Source organism: Anser anser, assembly GCF_964211835.1.
Source record: "Anser anser genome assembly, chromosome: 9".
Lineage (NCBI taxonomy): Eukaryota > Metazoa > Chordata > Aves > Anseriformes > Anatidae > Anser > Anser anser.
In genome coordinates this window covers 5,489,326-5,504,029 of record NC_139729.1, presented here as the reverse complement: position 1 = coordinate 5,504,029, position 14,704 = coordinate 5,489,326, and the positions used below count along the sequence as shown (strand labels likewise).

At 38.0% G+C, this 14,704-nt stretch overlaps 1 protein-coding gene across 10 annotated transcripts in view; it reads right to left on the bottom strand.

The window, feature by feature from the left end:
- Positions 1-3,858: 3,858 nt before the first annotated feature.
- SPHKAP (SPHK1 interactor, AKAP domain containing) overlaps positions 3,859-14,704 on the bottom strand; it is a 72,157-nt gene continuing 61,311 nt past the window's right edge. For 5 of the 10 annotated variants that reach the window (XM_083848776.1, XM_083848773.1, XM_083848775.1 and 2 more), the window contains 5 exons: positions 12,400-12,579; positions 10,402-10,488; positions 8,312-8,364; positions 8,043-8,227; positions 3,859-6,103 (listed from right to left, as the gene is read on the bottom strand). In XM_083848776.1, the coding sequence (XP_083704902.1) occupies positions 5,960-6,103; positions 8,043-8,227; positions 8,312-8,364; positions 10,402-10,488; positions 12,400-12,579 (649 nt within the window). In that variant the 3' untranslated portion in view covers positions 3,859-5,959. Of the gene's footprint in view, positions 6,104-8,042; positions 8,365-8,397; positions 8,468-10,401; positions 10,489-12,399; positions 12,580-14,704 lie in introns of those variants that run through there. The other 5 variants (XM_083848771.1, XM_083848768.1, XM_083848770.1 and 2 more) reach the window with 2 other exon arrangements.

The window sequence follows — 14,704 nt, the reverse complement described above, 5'->3', positions numbered from 1 at the left end:
TATTTGCCTACACCTTTCCATTCCTTTTTGGTCATCCCTAATTCTTCCATTCTTACCTAAGGTTAAAAAAAAAAAATTAAAAAAAATTACTGGCAACTTGAAACACTGCTCACCTAAGATTTGTAGCTAAGGATCACGGCATGAGCCGAGAAGTGGATAACGAACTCCTGCGAGTTATTTACCATTATACAATGAGCTCTCTCCAGGCTTACCTCTCCACCAATTGCCAACATGCTTCACTTGTGCTGAGCTCTCCCACCTCCTACCAGAGCACCTGAAGCTGCAGCTGCTCTTTTCAGGTGAGTAGCAAAGTAGCAGAGCTGAGTGGTGACCTCTGGCAGGCTTGGAAGAAGGGATGAAGAAGCAAAGAGGGTAGGATAGAATAAAATAAATGATGAGGTATTGAGTGAGAGAGACAAGGAAGAAAGGAAGTGCATAGCAGAGAATGCACTTGAAGGTATGCGTTTATACTGTGTATCTCTGGGTGGTCGTAGACTTATAAATGTTAAGTGTAATGCGAAGTAGTAGTGCTGGTACAGTCTGGCTCTTGCTGAGTGCTTGCCAGTATCTTTGAGCGTAAATGAAGAAACAAAAATGCTCTGGAAAATATATCCTGGTTGTTTCAAGAAGTGTCATCAGTGGAAGAACTAAGCAATGTGCTGTGCCCTGTTTAGAATTAAACCTGTAGCAGGAGGCAAGGTGGCTAGCATTAATGTTGCAATAATGCTTGTGGTGTTTCCTTCTGTCTTGTGCAAAGACTTGTGGTATCAGAAGAGTGTCTCCCTAATCTGGAATTAAAAGGGTCAGGAAGGACAATGCATTTCTGTTTTATTTTAGAACTGACCAAAACCCTTAGATCAGTTTGCAACTGTAATGGGAGATGTGACATGGTGAAATCTGGTTAACGGAAGTGGAGGAAAGCGAGTATAATGAAACGTGTGCAAATACCGCTCAATAGTTAAAAACTGAAATTTGACCTGCTGTAAAATGATCACACACACACAAAAATCTTTGGACTGTGAAAAGGAAATAGATTTTTGCTTAATCTTTGTGTTCTTTTCTATTTTCTATTCCATTATTAATTTTCTCCTGTACTATGCTAGTGATTCAATGAATCAAACACCTGTAGTATCTTTTAGCTTTCAGGCCTTGTCCTATTGTTTATGACAAAATTGTGACTGAGTCGAGGTTTCACAGACAAAGCATTGGACTGGGAGGCCACATGGACTCTGTTTCTCTCTAGATTTGCTGAGTGAATAGAATTACTTTTCAGGTTACGTTATCCAGGTTTCTTGCTCAAATGTGAAATACATCTGCTCTGATTCACAGCACTGTGGAAAAACGTACTGACTTGGTGCTTCAAAAAACTTAAATAGTACGCCAGGTGTATGCTTGGGTATATGCTAGGTGTATACTCGTGTGTATGCTTCAATGGTAGGCTCTCTATACCTTGATTTACCCATCTGTGGATCTAATACATTATACGGAGACTTATTAGGAGTGCCTTCTATAGATTTATCATTCTGAAACCATTCTGTCTATGAATGAAACCAGCTTGATACCACTTCAGTCTTCACAACCAAAATTTCCTGTGTGTGTGCTCTAACTCTGTTGTCTGGTACCTTTTTAGTCTTATCAAAACATTTGGCTTCTACATACCTTGTGCTCTCCAAGCTACCAATTGAGTGATTCCCACTTGTAATCACAGGGCAGATGGAGTGGAGAGAGGTTTTCAGTATCTTACTGAAACTCTGTCAGCTTTACCCACTGCCATGTTATTGACAAGCATTACCGCAGGAGGCTCCTGGAGTGTGCTGCAGTAAGGACTGTCACAGTGGAAATCGGATTTGCTTTATTGTTTCTGTCCTTTAGACCTCTGAATCCTTCTAGCATTTACCTCTGTGAATATACAAGTTTCTTTTTATGGAGAAAGAAGCCCTTAGCTTGTGTCATGTCATTTTCCCAGGACAGTACATACATTTTGCAAGACAAGGACAAAGATTTCCATGTAAGTGTATGAGGTGTACTTAGACTTGACATATGCTTTTCGTATCTGTTGAGATTCAGATCCTTTTCTGAATATGTGAGGATGATATTAATACTCATACCCACTCAGGTTTTAAAAATGGCATTTTGCAAGAACTTGCTTTTGTGCTCCTCCTCTGCGGTCGCTTGCATTTCCTGGGTGAAAGTGAAAGGATATGGAAGATGTCCTGCGTGGTTGTATGTTCTGGTTTGCTGCGCTGTACTGTCTGATTTTCAGCTGAAGCTCGGAGGAGGGCACAGTACCCCTCAGCCAGACCTGTCTTACAACAAATTGTTTTAATTAGTTTGACAGTCCAGCTGTCTAATTGAACTGTCTATCCTGCTAAATGCTTGGCAACTACAAGGTATTTTCTGGGGGCCTATTCCTAGTGATGGCAATGGCCTTAGAGTGGATTTTAAATGTTAACGCAGTGGCATTGTGAATTTGCTTAAATGTTACTTAGGAATGGCTCTGGCTTGAATTAAAATTTCCTTCTCGGTTGGACTTTTATTTTTTTATAATTTATTAAGCGACTTATGTGGGCTCTTGATTTCAATGGAGTGGTGTTTGTTGTTTTTTAAAGGCATTTTGAACATCAGAGTGTAGGATTCATTGTGACATCCCTATACTCATGTTATGCAGCTCTGTGTGAAACCAGACAGGAGAAAGTTACATCAGCCTCTCCAGAAAGCTATTTGCTGAATTTAATAGGCTAAATGTAAATAGGCGACAATTTTCATTATAGACTGCAATACAATGAGTAAGCTACTGAAGATTGTCATAACACTGAAGATTTCTCACAAAATGGAGGAAGATTGTTTTTCAGTTTCTAATAATTCCTCTATTGAAAGCACCCTAAGCTAAACCAAACTAAACTCAAAGTCTTATTAAATGCTTGTTTTTTCAATAGGTAGTTCTCCTGTGTCATTCAGGTATTTACAGGCCAAGTTCTGCTCTTTGTTAGCTGGCTTGTAGAGCCAGTACTGGGACCTGCACTGCACCTGGTGCAGAAGCAAATCTCATGGGCTGCTTTGGATAGCCAGGGATTCCCTGAGTGTTACAGGGTTTGTCTCTATAGAAAATCGTGGTGCATCGCTTTCAAGTACTTAATCAGGCTCCACTTGAACCTATGCCCAAGTTTTGCATCCTTTCATCTGATTAAGCGTCACCTCTTTTTGTTTATTTATGGGTTTAATTTGATGGGTTCTAGCTTTTATGTTGCAAAAGACAGTGAGCAGCCACTCACTCCGCATCCTCATGATATTAACAACGTGCATCCCACTCAGGTAAACAGGCTGAACCACGCATAATTTACTCTCAGGCTTTTACTGAAATCTGTACGTAGTATGAAGTTCTCTTTTATTTAAAGTTGACTTGATTTTTTTTCAGGATATGTGTTTTTAATAGTGAACAACAACTCCTGTTTTGATTTACACAGTTAAGTTAAATGTTGGTTTCCTTTTCTGTTTAGCAGCAGAAATACCTTTCCACCTAGGCAGTAGGGAAGTAAATATTTGTGCAAACTTTAACAGAAGAAACTCCTTAATGTCTGTAAGCATATAAACTGTAAACATATTAGTAAGCACTAACAGAGTTTTGTTATGTTGGCATTATTCTGGGGTTAATTCTTTGCAATGAATGTGTAATTTATTTTCTGTGATAGCAAGAATGTTCTGATTAGCCTTATATCATCTGAATGAATTGTGGAATGTGAGGAAAGCCACAGCTCTGGGAATGAGCTAAGACCCAGTGCTTGCTTTAGTTAGGGCTGTGGGTCAGACGTTTCATTCAGAAGCATTGCTTTGAGAAGCAAATCATGGATGCTACAGGGATAACATGCAAATATTATTTAATTGGTCGAATATTTTTTTTTAGGAAGACAAAGATGACGTTATAACATAAATTTATTTCTGAACAAACTGCAACATTAAGAACTATACAGAGAAACTGCATCACGCTTACAACTCAGTCATGATATTTGTGCTTTGTAGGATAAGTAAACATTGATTCTATCACAGCAAAAAATTGGTTTACTGACAACTAACTGTATTTGGCTTAAAATAAATACACTTTCCCATTTATTAACTCAGAGCACTTTTATATAATACTTGGTGCTTTTTACTGACTTTCAGCCTCGGAAATGCTGAGCATTCAGTGTTACCACGCATGTTGGTGTGAGTTGTGGATGTTCAGCAGTTTGTAAGAATAAGCCCAGTGACTGCACAGTTTAGTGTATGCAACAAACTGACCTTTATCTTGACAGTAAAGAGACCTCCACTGTTCTGTATATGTTGCAGAGATGTAGAATTTCTCATGTTACTTAATGTTCTGTATTAGGTTTCACTGACAATTTGTATCTCTCAACAAATGAGTGAAAATCATGCAACTTTAGGAATGGTTTTAAAGATAAAATTGAGAATAATATGGCTCTTTTTCATAAATTATTCAAAACTACTTCAAAGTCTTCAAAAATAGTGCAAAAGGACAGTTTTCTTTTCCCCCCCTCCCAAGAAATAGTACAGAAGCATATATTGTTATACGGAAAATAAAATCTCTTAAATATTGTATTGGGAAAGGCTGGTTTTCTATTATGCTATTTGGGAAGGGAGAGGCAAAAGATAAAGATTTTCAAAGAAATAAATCTCAGAAGAGCTTTGATGTGATTGGTTTTGAATTTAAAGGTAAATATAACCTATCTCTTTGGAAGAGTCGAGAGTATCACTGAGCGCATGATACTAACAGATCATCTCAGCAAGAAGATACTATAGGATATCTTATCAAAGTTATATAAATGTTATAGCAATGTGAACTATCATATATAGTCCAAACACTTGCATCCAAAACAAACAAGCACGTGTGCTGAGATTTTAACAATCATTTTGATTTCCTAAAAATCTTAATTTTCATAACTTTCTGTCGAGGCAGCACTCTTCAGATATGTATTTTTTTTTAACCTTATTAACAATTCACTTGATTAAACTAAAACTAAAATAGTATTTTTTTCACTACTTTTAACTCATGTAGCATGTTACATGGTGCTTTAAATAAAAGCACTTCGTGTAACACATTTACTATCATCACTCCCTTTAACCAGGTAGGGACACTGAGGCACAGAGGTGAAATGACTTGCCTGAGGTCACCTGGCAGGCCTGGGATGGGACAGGGCTTCAGAAACCCACTGCCGTGACTCCCATGACTCACAGAGCTGTGCTTAGGGACATACCAACCATAGAGATCCCAAACTGCACTGCCTCTAAGGGAAAAGAAATTTCTTTTAAGGGTATTAACTGAGATTCTAGATCTCATTTCCTTGAGAAGAAGACAGGGATGGCAAATTGCTATGGGAGAGAAATAATTGCATGGAAAGAAACTGAAATGTGTTTTCAGTAGGCTTTTATTGTGCCATCTAACCACAAAGATCTGGTGTGTTCAAAAGTTTTTACCCCTTAGAAGACCTTGGAGGTTTAGTTTTGTTTTATTTATCTAGGGACATGGGTTTCTCTGTGCATCCTGGAACACACTCAGGTTCTAATAGGTAAACTGTACAAACATAAGTGTTGTTTTAGAACTGAATGTTAGCATACTGTCCCATTTCAGCTGATTGATTTAATCAAATTGATGAAAATGGATCTTATTGGAGATTTAAGTCTTTACTGTGTAGTCCATTAATTCAGAAGGCTAAAAATCCATCCCCGCCTAGTACAGTACATCCTATAGCACAATATGTCAAGAGTCCCTCAGGATACAGAAAGATACAATACGCCTTGGTTTCACTTTGCTCAGTGCTCAGCTGTGGAACAGACGTGTGCTGTTTCTGTAGAGTTTGTATGTCTTTGTTCATTGTACTCAGTGATGTTTGAAAGTCAGAGCATTACACAAATCACTGCTTACTTAAACTGGATTAAAACAAAAATGCCGAACAGGTGAGCTTTCTTAACCCAATTCAAGGAGCCAGTCAAACAGGCTTGGTGTCATCTCTCTGCCTTCCTCACTGAGCTTGCAGTATTGCACCACAGCATGAAAGATATCGCCAACCTTCCAGGACTTCCGTTGAACTAGTTGCACAACATCTAAAAACTAAATTAGAGGAAAACAAACAAAAAAAGCAATAGCACTTAGGATTTGATTAGCACTTTGCTAAGGTTTTGTTAAATGAATTGCATGCAAACAGCTGTGAGACCATCCTTATGTACAGTGAGTGCTCTGTCAATGAAAGCAAGAACAGTTAAAGTGAGCTTGCTACAGAATCAAAACCTATCAACAACTCGCTGTCAAAATAACGAAAGTTATTTCACAGAAAAATATCCTCTTCATTACCATCAGTTATATTTTAACTTACATTTACGTTTTTGTGTTTCCACCCAGTATTTTAAATATTCAGACAGTACTGGTGAGCGTTTCTGGGTAAACTGTCACACGAAGACTTTTGCCACAGTTGTGGTTGAATCACGATAAGGATCTATATTTGCCTGGCTTTTTTAGTCTCCATATAAACCAAGGGTTAAATATACATTCTTAAACAGCTGTAAAAAATCCTGAATTTTGTCCACTTTGTACTTAATAATGGGCTTCACAGTGTCACGCATCTGGTCCCACTTTTTTTCAGCAGCATATAAATGAAAATCAAAGCTTTTCATTTCCTTGAATTTCACAATCAATATCTAATTAGCTTGCTCCTTCTACATTTCCAGTTTTAAACGACACAAGAAAATATTGTGTCTCTAGTTCTTGTAGCTGTTTGCTATTTACATACTGAAGCCTAAACTTTTAATATGTATTTTAACGATACTTAATAGGCGCACGATTTCCAAGAGCACTGTTGTAGGCAGGATGTGCTTCATTATTCTCTAGTGTATTTTTGCAATTGAATTAACTGTTTGCCAAAGCACATGGGTAAAGCTGACAGCTGTTTCTTTAATTAGACGCAATTTGGACTGTTGATGCTGAATGCATTTTAAATGATGTTTATGATTCCCAAATGCATGTACTCAAGAAAATCAAACAATATCTCTGCTACTCAAAATGATCTTCCTATAGACATTATTTTAACAGATGAAAATACTGATTTGTAATACTTTTTTTCATTAATTGATTTGAATACTGTGACACTTCTCGTTAGCCTTAAGGCTTGAACCAGTCTTTCTGACCTTGGAAAAGGTCATTCTGGTTATTTCTGAAATGTTGTAGATAGCATTTAGTGGTGTCTCCAGCAGATCGCGAACTAATTCAGGAATAAAATTGTTCTGTATTTCTTGTGGCCATTTTGGACTTCTTTGCTTTGCTCTGGGTGTTCTGGCTTGGACTAATAGTTGAGAAGGTATCTCAGTTCTGGTGATCTGTGTCTGTCTGGAAATGGGCTTCTGCATGCAAAATGGTGACTGGTGGCTACATCTGAACAGGAGCAAAAGTGTACTGGTATGCGTAGCATTTTTAAAAATTATTATTATTGTCGAGCCAGAGAGATGCCTCATAATTTTTATGTAATGATGCAAAATGGTCTCACTTTCCAAGTAAAAGATGTGTGATTGCAAACATGACTCTGCTAGAAATGCTGGTTGGCCTCCCTTGCTAAAACTCTCCCTCTGGCTAGGAATAATGTAAGGATGTACCTAAGCATATGGGTTCATCCTGCCTGTCCTCTAAACTTTCAACCAGCTGCAGAAGCCTCGAGGTCTTGTTACGTGAGACACTGAGCCCGAGCTCAGTGTTATCGTTATCTTGCATTTAGTCTCTTCTGTACAACCAAGCAGTCGGTCCTTTTCTTGTTGAGGGGTGAGGGTGGTGGAACTTGATGGTCTTTAAGGTCCCCTCCAACCCAAATGAGTCTATGGAGTCTACGAACCTTAAATCCTGATGTATTTAATCCTCTCCTCTTTGTGAAATAAGCAGTAGCCTTGCCATCTTGCTGTAATGAAGATGTGTTTGCATCTGCTTTTAGGCTCAGTAACTTCAATACATCATAGATGCTACTGTGATTAAAGTGAATTAATATTATGCCCAATTCTGTGAACACTACCTTTTCAATTCTGTTTTCCTGAGATTTTTTAAAATAGATGGTTGGGATTCCAAGTTCGGAAGCAGCTATCCACTGCAGGGTGGCTCGAAGCTCTGCGTCAGGGCATTCTGGTTCCAGATCAAAATTTATCACCAAGAGGTCCTTCTGACAATTGGCTGTTCCCACTGAGAGCCCTGAAGTACTTTCTGGAAAAGTAATTCCAATGGTTATTGTGGAATTGTATGTATTAACTTCAAATTGTATGCTGTGATTGATAAGGTTCAACTTACCCTCTGTATTTTCTGTCTGTTCTTTAAGGAAAACCTTTTCTTCTACTAATTCACTTAGAAAAAAACAACAACAAAGCTCGTTAGTGATATTTAGGAACAGTCTACAACACTGCATCATGATGGACAAACTTCTCCCCCAATGTAAGACCTAGAAAACTGCAAGAAAAATGTTAAACAGGATAAAATAATAAAAGGCTGAATATATTACAGTAATTTAATCTGTAAATCAGGAAAAGCCATGGGAATTGCAGTGTTATTCCTGTGATATGATGGAGTACTTGTACCAGTTGCACTATGTGTTACGTTTCATCTGCGTATCTTTGCGGTTTATGTAATGACAAAGAGAATGACATTATGGTAAGACGCAGCAGGTCTTGTAACCTAGGGGGAAATACTGAATTTCCAATGTCTGCATTTTGCAGTGCTATAGTTGTTGGGTGAATTTTTTTCAGTCTAGCTTTCTAGTTTTATTAATTTATATTAACCATTATTTATTAACAGTTTAACTATTTTTCATAGCTAAACACAAACATAGCTATCAATGTCTTCAACTACTGCTGTTCTCAAATATATTAGCTGTTTGGATAAACAAATTCTGCTTACACATTGGAAAAATTTCAAAAAACTTCATTTCTTATGTTCCATTTTTCCTGTTAAACTATAAACCCTGGCTACGTTTTCACTGCTTCAGCTTCCATTTCAGAACATAATGTCCATGCTCCCATACATGTAGCAGGAACCTGTAAATTCACGTCTGATGTTAGTTATGGCAGTCGCTTCATCAGTACTGGAGAGATACCACTTAGGTGTTTCTGGACTGTCCTGTTCTGTCCTCAACCAAGGACAGCAAGACTTTGTTTCCCACATGGGAGGATGCTACCCTTACCACCCTCTTTCACAGACATTCAGAATCTCCCCCAAGGCTTCAAAGGACCAAGCATATACACACACTTGTGTAGTGGTTACTGCAAGATGTGAAATAAAATGGCAGTATGCAGTCTATGGTTTGTCGTGACAGAATCATAGGTGCCTTATAATGTCCCTTCCATCAGATTTTATTTTACCAGTGTTCTGTTTGAACAGCAGATGTATTCTGAGCTTTGACTTTGATTTGTGGAAGGACGAACTGCCCTGAGTGGTGGTGCTGTGTTCCCCAACATCTGTCCTGCCAGGATCTCATGCCTGTTGGCTAACACCTGTGACTAGCCACTGAAAGCTAATGAGGAGTTGGAAGTTTATCACTTTAATCTTTGGAAACGTAAGGGAGAGGGGTGACCTTAAGGAATGTGTGTAGGAGGTATTGCTGCCTACTGTTAAGATGGAAATGTTTTAACAAGGTTAGTGTCCTGATCCAGAGAGAATGCATGCAACCCTACAGAAATACGAATGCTTGGGTTTCTGACAAAAAAGAGCTTCTCAAAAGCAGGATGGTTTGTTGTAGAATAGCCTGGTAATGAGCTGTAAAGGTCTTCTGATATAACTGACTTCACAAAGTTTCCATGTTCAATATGTGATGTACAGTCCGTACGTACTTTTCTGCAGTGGCCGTGCCCTGTCTTCATCGTGGCATTCACCAGCTGACTGGTTACATACCATGTTTCAGGGTACCAGCATCTTTAGGCAATTTCTTATGCATGTCTTGACAATTATATTGTATGCTCAATAGAAACACACCCTGAAACAATACTTAAGACATAACTTAAGCCAAATTACTATAATAATGCCATATATATATATATTTACTTTAATTGATCTTTATTTGCTTGATCTTACTTGCTCTTACATTAAAGTTTTGATAATATTTGAAATTTCTCAGAGAAGAAAGGTCACGCAATGGATGCTCAGAAGGCTGCCTTCTAGGCAGAACAGTTGGATCCATATTCTCGAGAGGTCCACCTGGGTGGGCTTTCCTGTAACTTTTCACCATCTAATGCTGTCACACTGTACAGACACCTACTTGTGAGCTTTTCTGAAACTAAGGGCAGGCTAAGCAGCAGGTGCAAAGCAGGGCTTGGCGCATTTTAGATGGTGTAAATGATTTGCAGTTAAAATTAGACTAAACATCAAATCTCACTTCAGTGACTACTTACTTAATCATAGGAGAAGATGGCATGTTCTCCTGATAAATTTCCAGGTCCATAATGCCAAGACTGCTAGTTGTACTGCTGTTGCCATTGCTGACAAAGCAAAAGTTTAAATATTAGTGCCAAGCTGCACTGAACACATCTCCATACATTATTTTTTTCTGTACAAGTAAAGTGAGGAGGCAGTCTCCTGTTATGCAGAGTACCACAAAATCAATTGTGCTCAGTAAGTGTTTCCCAGAATGCAGCACACTAATCTGCTCAAAATAATGAGTTTTTTTTATTAAAATAGTTCTGGGCAGATCATGTATCAAGTGATGCTGTGGACGGAAAAAAAATCATAGACAGTCTTCTTGTGAATGGCTTATGCAATGAACATTTGGTCTCAAACAGAAAAACAGTCTGCATGTGTCCTTGAAAAGAAAGATTACCAAGCATAGAGATGTCCTGGAAAAACCTGCAGAGGTTCAGATACTCAGATACAGATTCAGAATGTGTTGAGTTAAACCAAGGTTTGTTTGTGTGTATGTATATATAGATATAGGTATGTGTATATGTGTGTATATATACACACACACTGAGGTTGCCTATTGTACTACTTACCTGTTGGTTGACTCCATGCCTGTAACCAGCAGCAGTTTCAGCATATTATGTCCTACACTATGTACTGTCAGGGATCTGAGGGTGCCCCAGGTAGAGTGATGGTCCCTGATGCTTCTGGCTACTCTGAAAGACTGAGACTTTTAATTAAAAGCCAATGCTCATTGGGACCATTAATACCTTAAAGTATTCTTTGGCTGCTTCAAAAGGATGAAGTATAAAACCTAAGAATACTTAGAAAAAATAGTCAAACATTGCTACATGTTTGACAGTGAATGTTTACACAGCTGTAATAGTCTGATGAACAGGTTGTGAATTTGCTGGCTGCTAGTCAGTTAGCATCAATGAGTTCTGTGTGTTAAGTAAACTTGAACCAATTAATTTATACTAGAAAAGCAGCTAATAGTATTATTCCTTACGTCCGAGGTATTGTCTAGACAGTTTCTTTCTCCATCGTTTTTTTTCTAAATCAAGGTCAGTATGCCATGCATTCAGACTTCAGAGAGAATTTCAGTTTCAATGAAGAGCCAAATGGCACAATGCATTAGCTCTCTTATACCAGACTTTAAGGGTTGATACTGCAATGAGATGAATGGTTCACCCATTTTCTTTCAATGAGCCAACAGTGCCCTCTGACAGACTCTTTTACCTGCTTTGTTACCATAGTCTTTCCTTCCTGTCTTAATACCCAGGAGAAAGAAGTAATTACTTGACAATATTTTTTAAAATCTGATTTAAGATCAGATTTAAGGAAAAAAAAACTTGAAAAAAGGTAAGAAAAAACCTTGCTCGATTTGAAGTTGTGAAAGGGCTGAAGTCAAACTAACATTTCTTTATACATACTCTAAGGGCTAGGTAACACCTTTAAACATGTCCTGGCTAGAGTAGGAAGACAATGTGGCACAGTGCACTGGAATTTATGCATACTGGGGGCAAACTCAGCCATCCTTTGTTGATCTGCTTCCCTGTGCTAGTCTAAGCAGATCAGGGTGCTATCTGTGCTCTCATTATACAGATACCTGATGGGAATAGCAGTCTCATCAGTTTTGGCTAAGAAGATGTCATTGTTTTGGAAACAGTAGCAAATAAAGCAAAGCAAAGATCGTAGCAATTAGCTTGTCTGACGGCCCTTTCACTGTAGGACTGGGGCACTTGCATGGGGCAAGGAAGTGCTTTCATGGTCTGAATGTAACTGCTCACCAAAACAAAGATCTGGCAGAAAATGAGGATGTGGCTCTTTTAATTTTTATTTTTTATTTTTAAAATGAGATGAACTGTCACTAGGCTTTCTTTACAATGTTCTCAATCTTGAGTTATTGCCCCTCATTTCCAACATATGGTTACCAAATCATATGCTTAGTTGACCAAACCATTATGTATACTGAGAACAGACAATACCGGTACCTCAGGGATCGTTCACTGAGTTGTAAGTAGCTACTTGTGTCATCTGGATTGTCCTCATCATTGGCCAGCTGGGACCAGCTACCAGTGCTTTCCTCACTGCTGCTGAGATGGTTTGGAAATTCTTCAGCTGTTTTTGTCTCTCCTGGGACTTCAGCATCCAGTCTGCTCTGAGCATTCTTGCTGGTAGGATGATAAGGAAGGCATACTGATAATTATAATATAGGCAAACAAACTACTACTGCAAATCTTCAGGCAATGCTACTCATTAAAGTTAACTGAGCTGCACAAACTGTACAGATGCAAGAGACTGGACAAACTTATAAATTCATATGAGAAGACTAGTTCAACGTATGCTCTGGGATGCTCTTTAAAAATGGTCTTCCTGTGGGTGCTATAAACAAATACAAAGCAAAATAAGCCTTATGTGGAAATATGCATAGAAAAGGCTTAACTTGTACAAAAAGAACTGCTTGCTGCATAGGTCTATTGCTTAATGTACTTTTGTCAATGAGTGGTTGAAATACGGGATAAATATTAGTGCAGAATGACAGCATAATTGGAACTATATATAGGCCCTAAATTCCTGTCCTGATGGTGGGTGAAAAAGTTTCTTGACAAGGTTTTCTGCCTGCTGAATGTGATTTTTTATTTTTATTGGACCATCGATTATAGTTAGGTATGTTACATGCGTATGTGAACGTTTTCTAGCTAGGGGAGGTAATCGAGAATAAAATCTGGATCAAAAATTATCCTTGCTTGCTCTTCTAATGCCAGCAGTAATTCTTAACAATGAAGAGATGGAGCATTTTGAGTTCTGTACAGATGGTTTTTCATCTGTATGTTTAGATTTCTCCAGTTTCTGGTGTATGATGGTAGTGTTAAACTTCACAAAATGTATTAATCAAGAAGTAGAAATGCATGGTATATATATAAGAAGGTCAAAATTGTTATAATAGAGTATAAGAACAGAATAAGACAATATTATCCTATCTAGAAGTGAAATAATAAGATGAAATCAGATACATCTAGTTCCTATCTGAGCTGTGCAGGATCCCAGATTGGAAAATGAGTGCATTCTACTATGGTATTTTTTGTTGTAAACCTAACTCAACTTGACATGAAAAATACCAACATGTTGTGCGGCATCTTCACTGACAATGCTACTTTCTAAAGGTCTCTCAATTCTGTTTTGTGTACATTTTTCTGAATTGCTTGAAATGCACTTTGCTTTATTTAAATGCAGCAGAAATTTTCAGAAAACTTTTACTGAATGCATTTCAAACAAAGCCACCTATTTTAAAGCAACACAGAAAACACCTGCAACATTCAGATATATCATTTACAGCAAGTTAGCAAGTAAAAAAAACAAAACAAACAAACAAAAAAAAAAAAAAAAACTTCCATCACATGAGACCACAACGTGCTCCACTGACTATTTACATAAACACACTTAAACCATACCCACTTCCTTAACTGCACGTTGCTGGAAGAAAATTCTTCTACTTAGAGCTTTTCCTACAAATATAGCTGTGCATTCTGTAGCAAGTCTATGACATTTCACACTTTTTTTCTTAGCAGAACTGACTCCTACAGATATCCACATTCACATACCCTTGCATGGATCACCCTATAATACAAGCAAGCCTCCAGCTCTTCTACCCTGTGAACAGTGTAGATTGAAGAAAGGTCTAGAAGTAAAAGTAGGAAAGTATTGTGGGTTGTGAATCACTAATGACTTTTAGCCTGCTGTGTTTCTTAAGAGCTTTGTTGCTTTGGTTGGGGATGGATAAAATAATTCTTTCTCTTGGTAAGTATGCAGTAGGTAGAAACCGGATTGATTTTGGAGAATACAGGGTTAGGAAAAATGCTTTATAATTCTTCATACTTGACGTGTGCCACACATGCACGCGTGCGTGTATATATGTTGTATATATACAAATGAAGAATAAAAGCTACAGTTAAGGTAACTTTTCACAGGCAAACTGGGCATTGTGAGATTTACCAACAGACTTGCTATGCAGGCAGAAAAGTACATAATAAAAAATGCCACCTCTTTTTGGGTGATCAGAAAGAATTAATTGCTGCCGCAACAGAGTAACAGTTAAAGCAAAGCTGTAGTTTTGTTAATATTTACTGGATGGTCTGCATTTGCAACTCTGTGATTTAAAAAAAAAAAAAAAAAAAGTCATGCACTTGCAACTCTCTGGAGGACCCCTCTGAAAGTGAGAATTTCTCCAGGCTTTTATCTGTAGGTATGGCTGAGGCATTCTGAATTTGGTTAGAGCAAGAGATCAACCCCAAAATT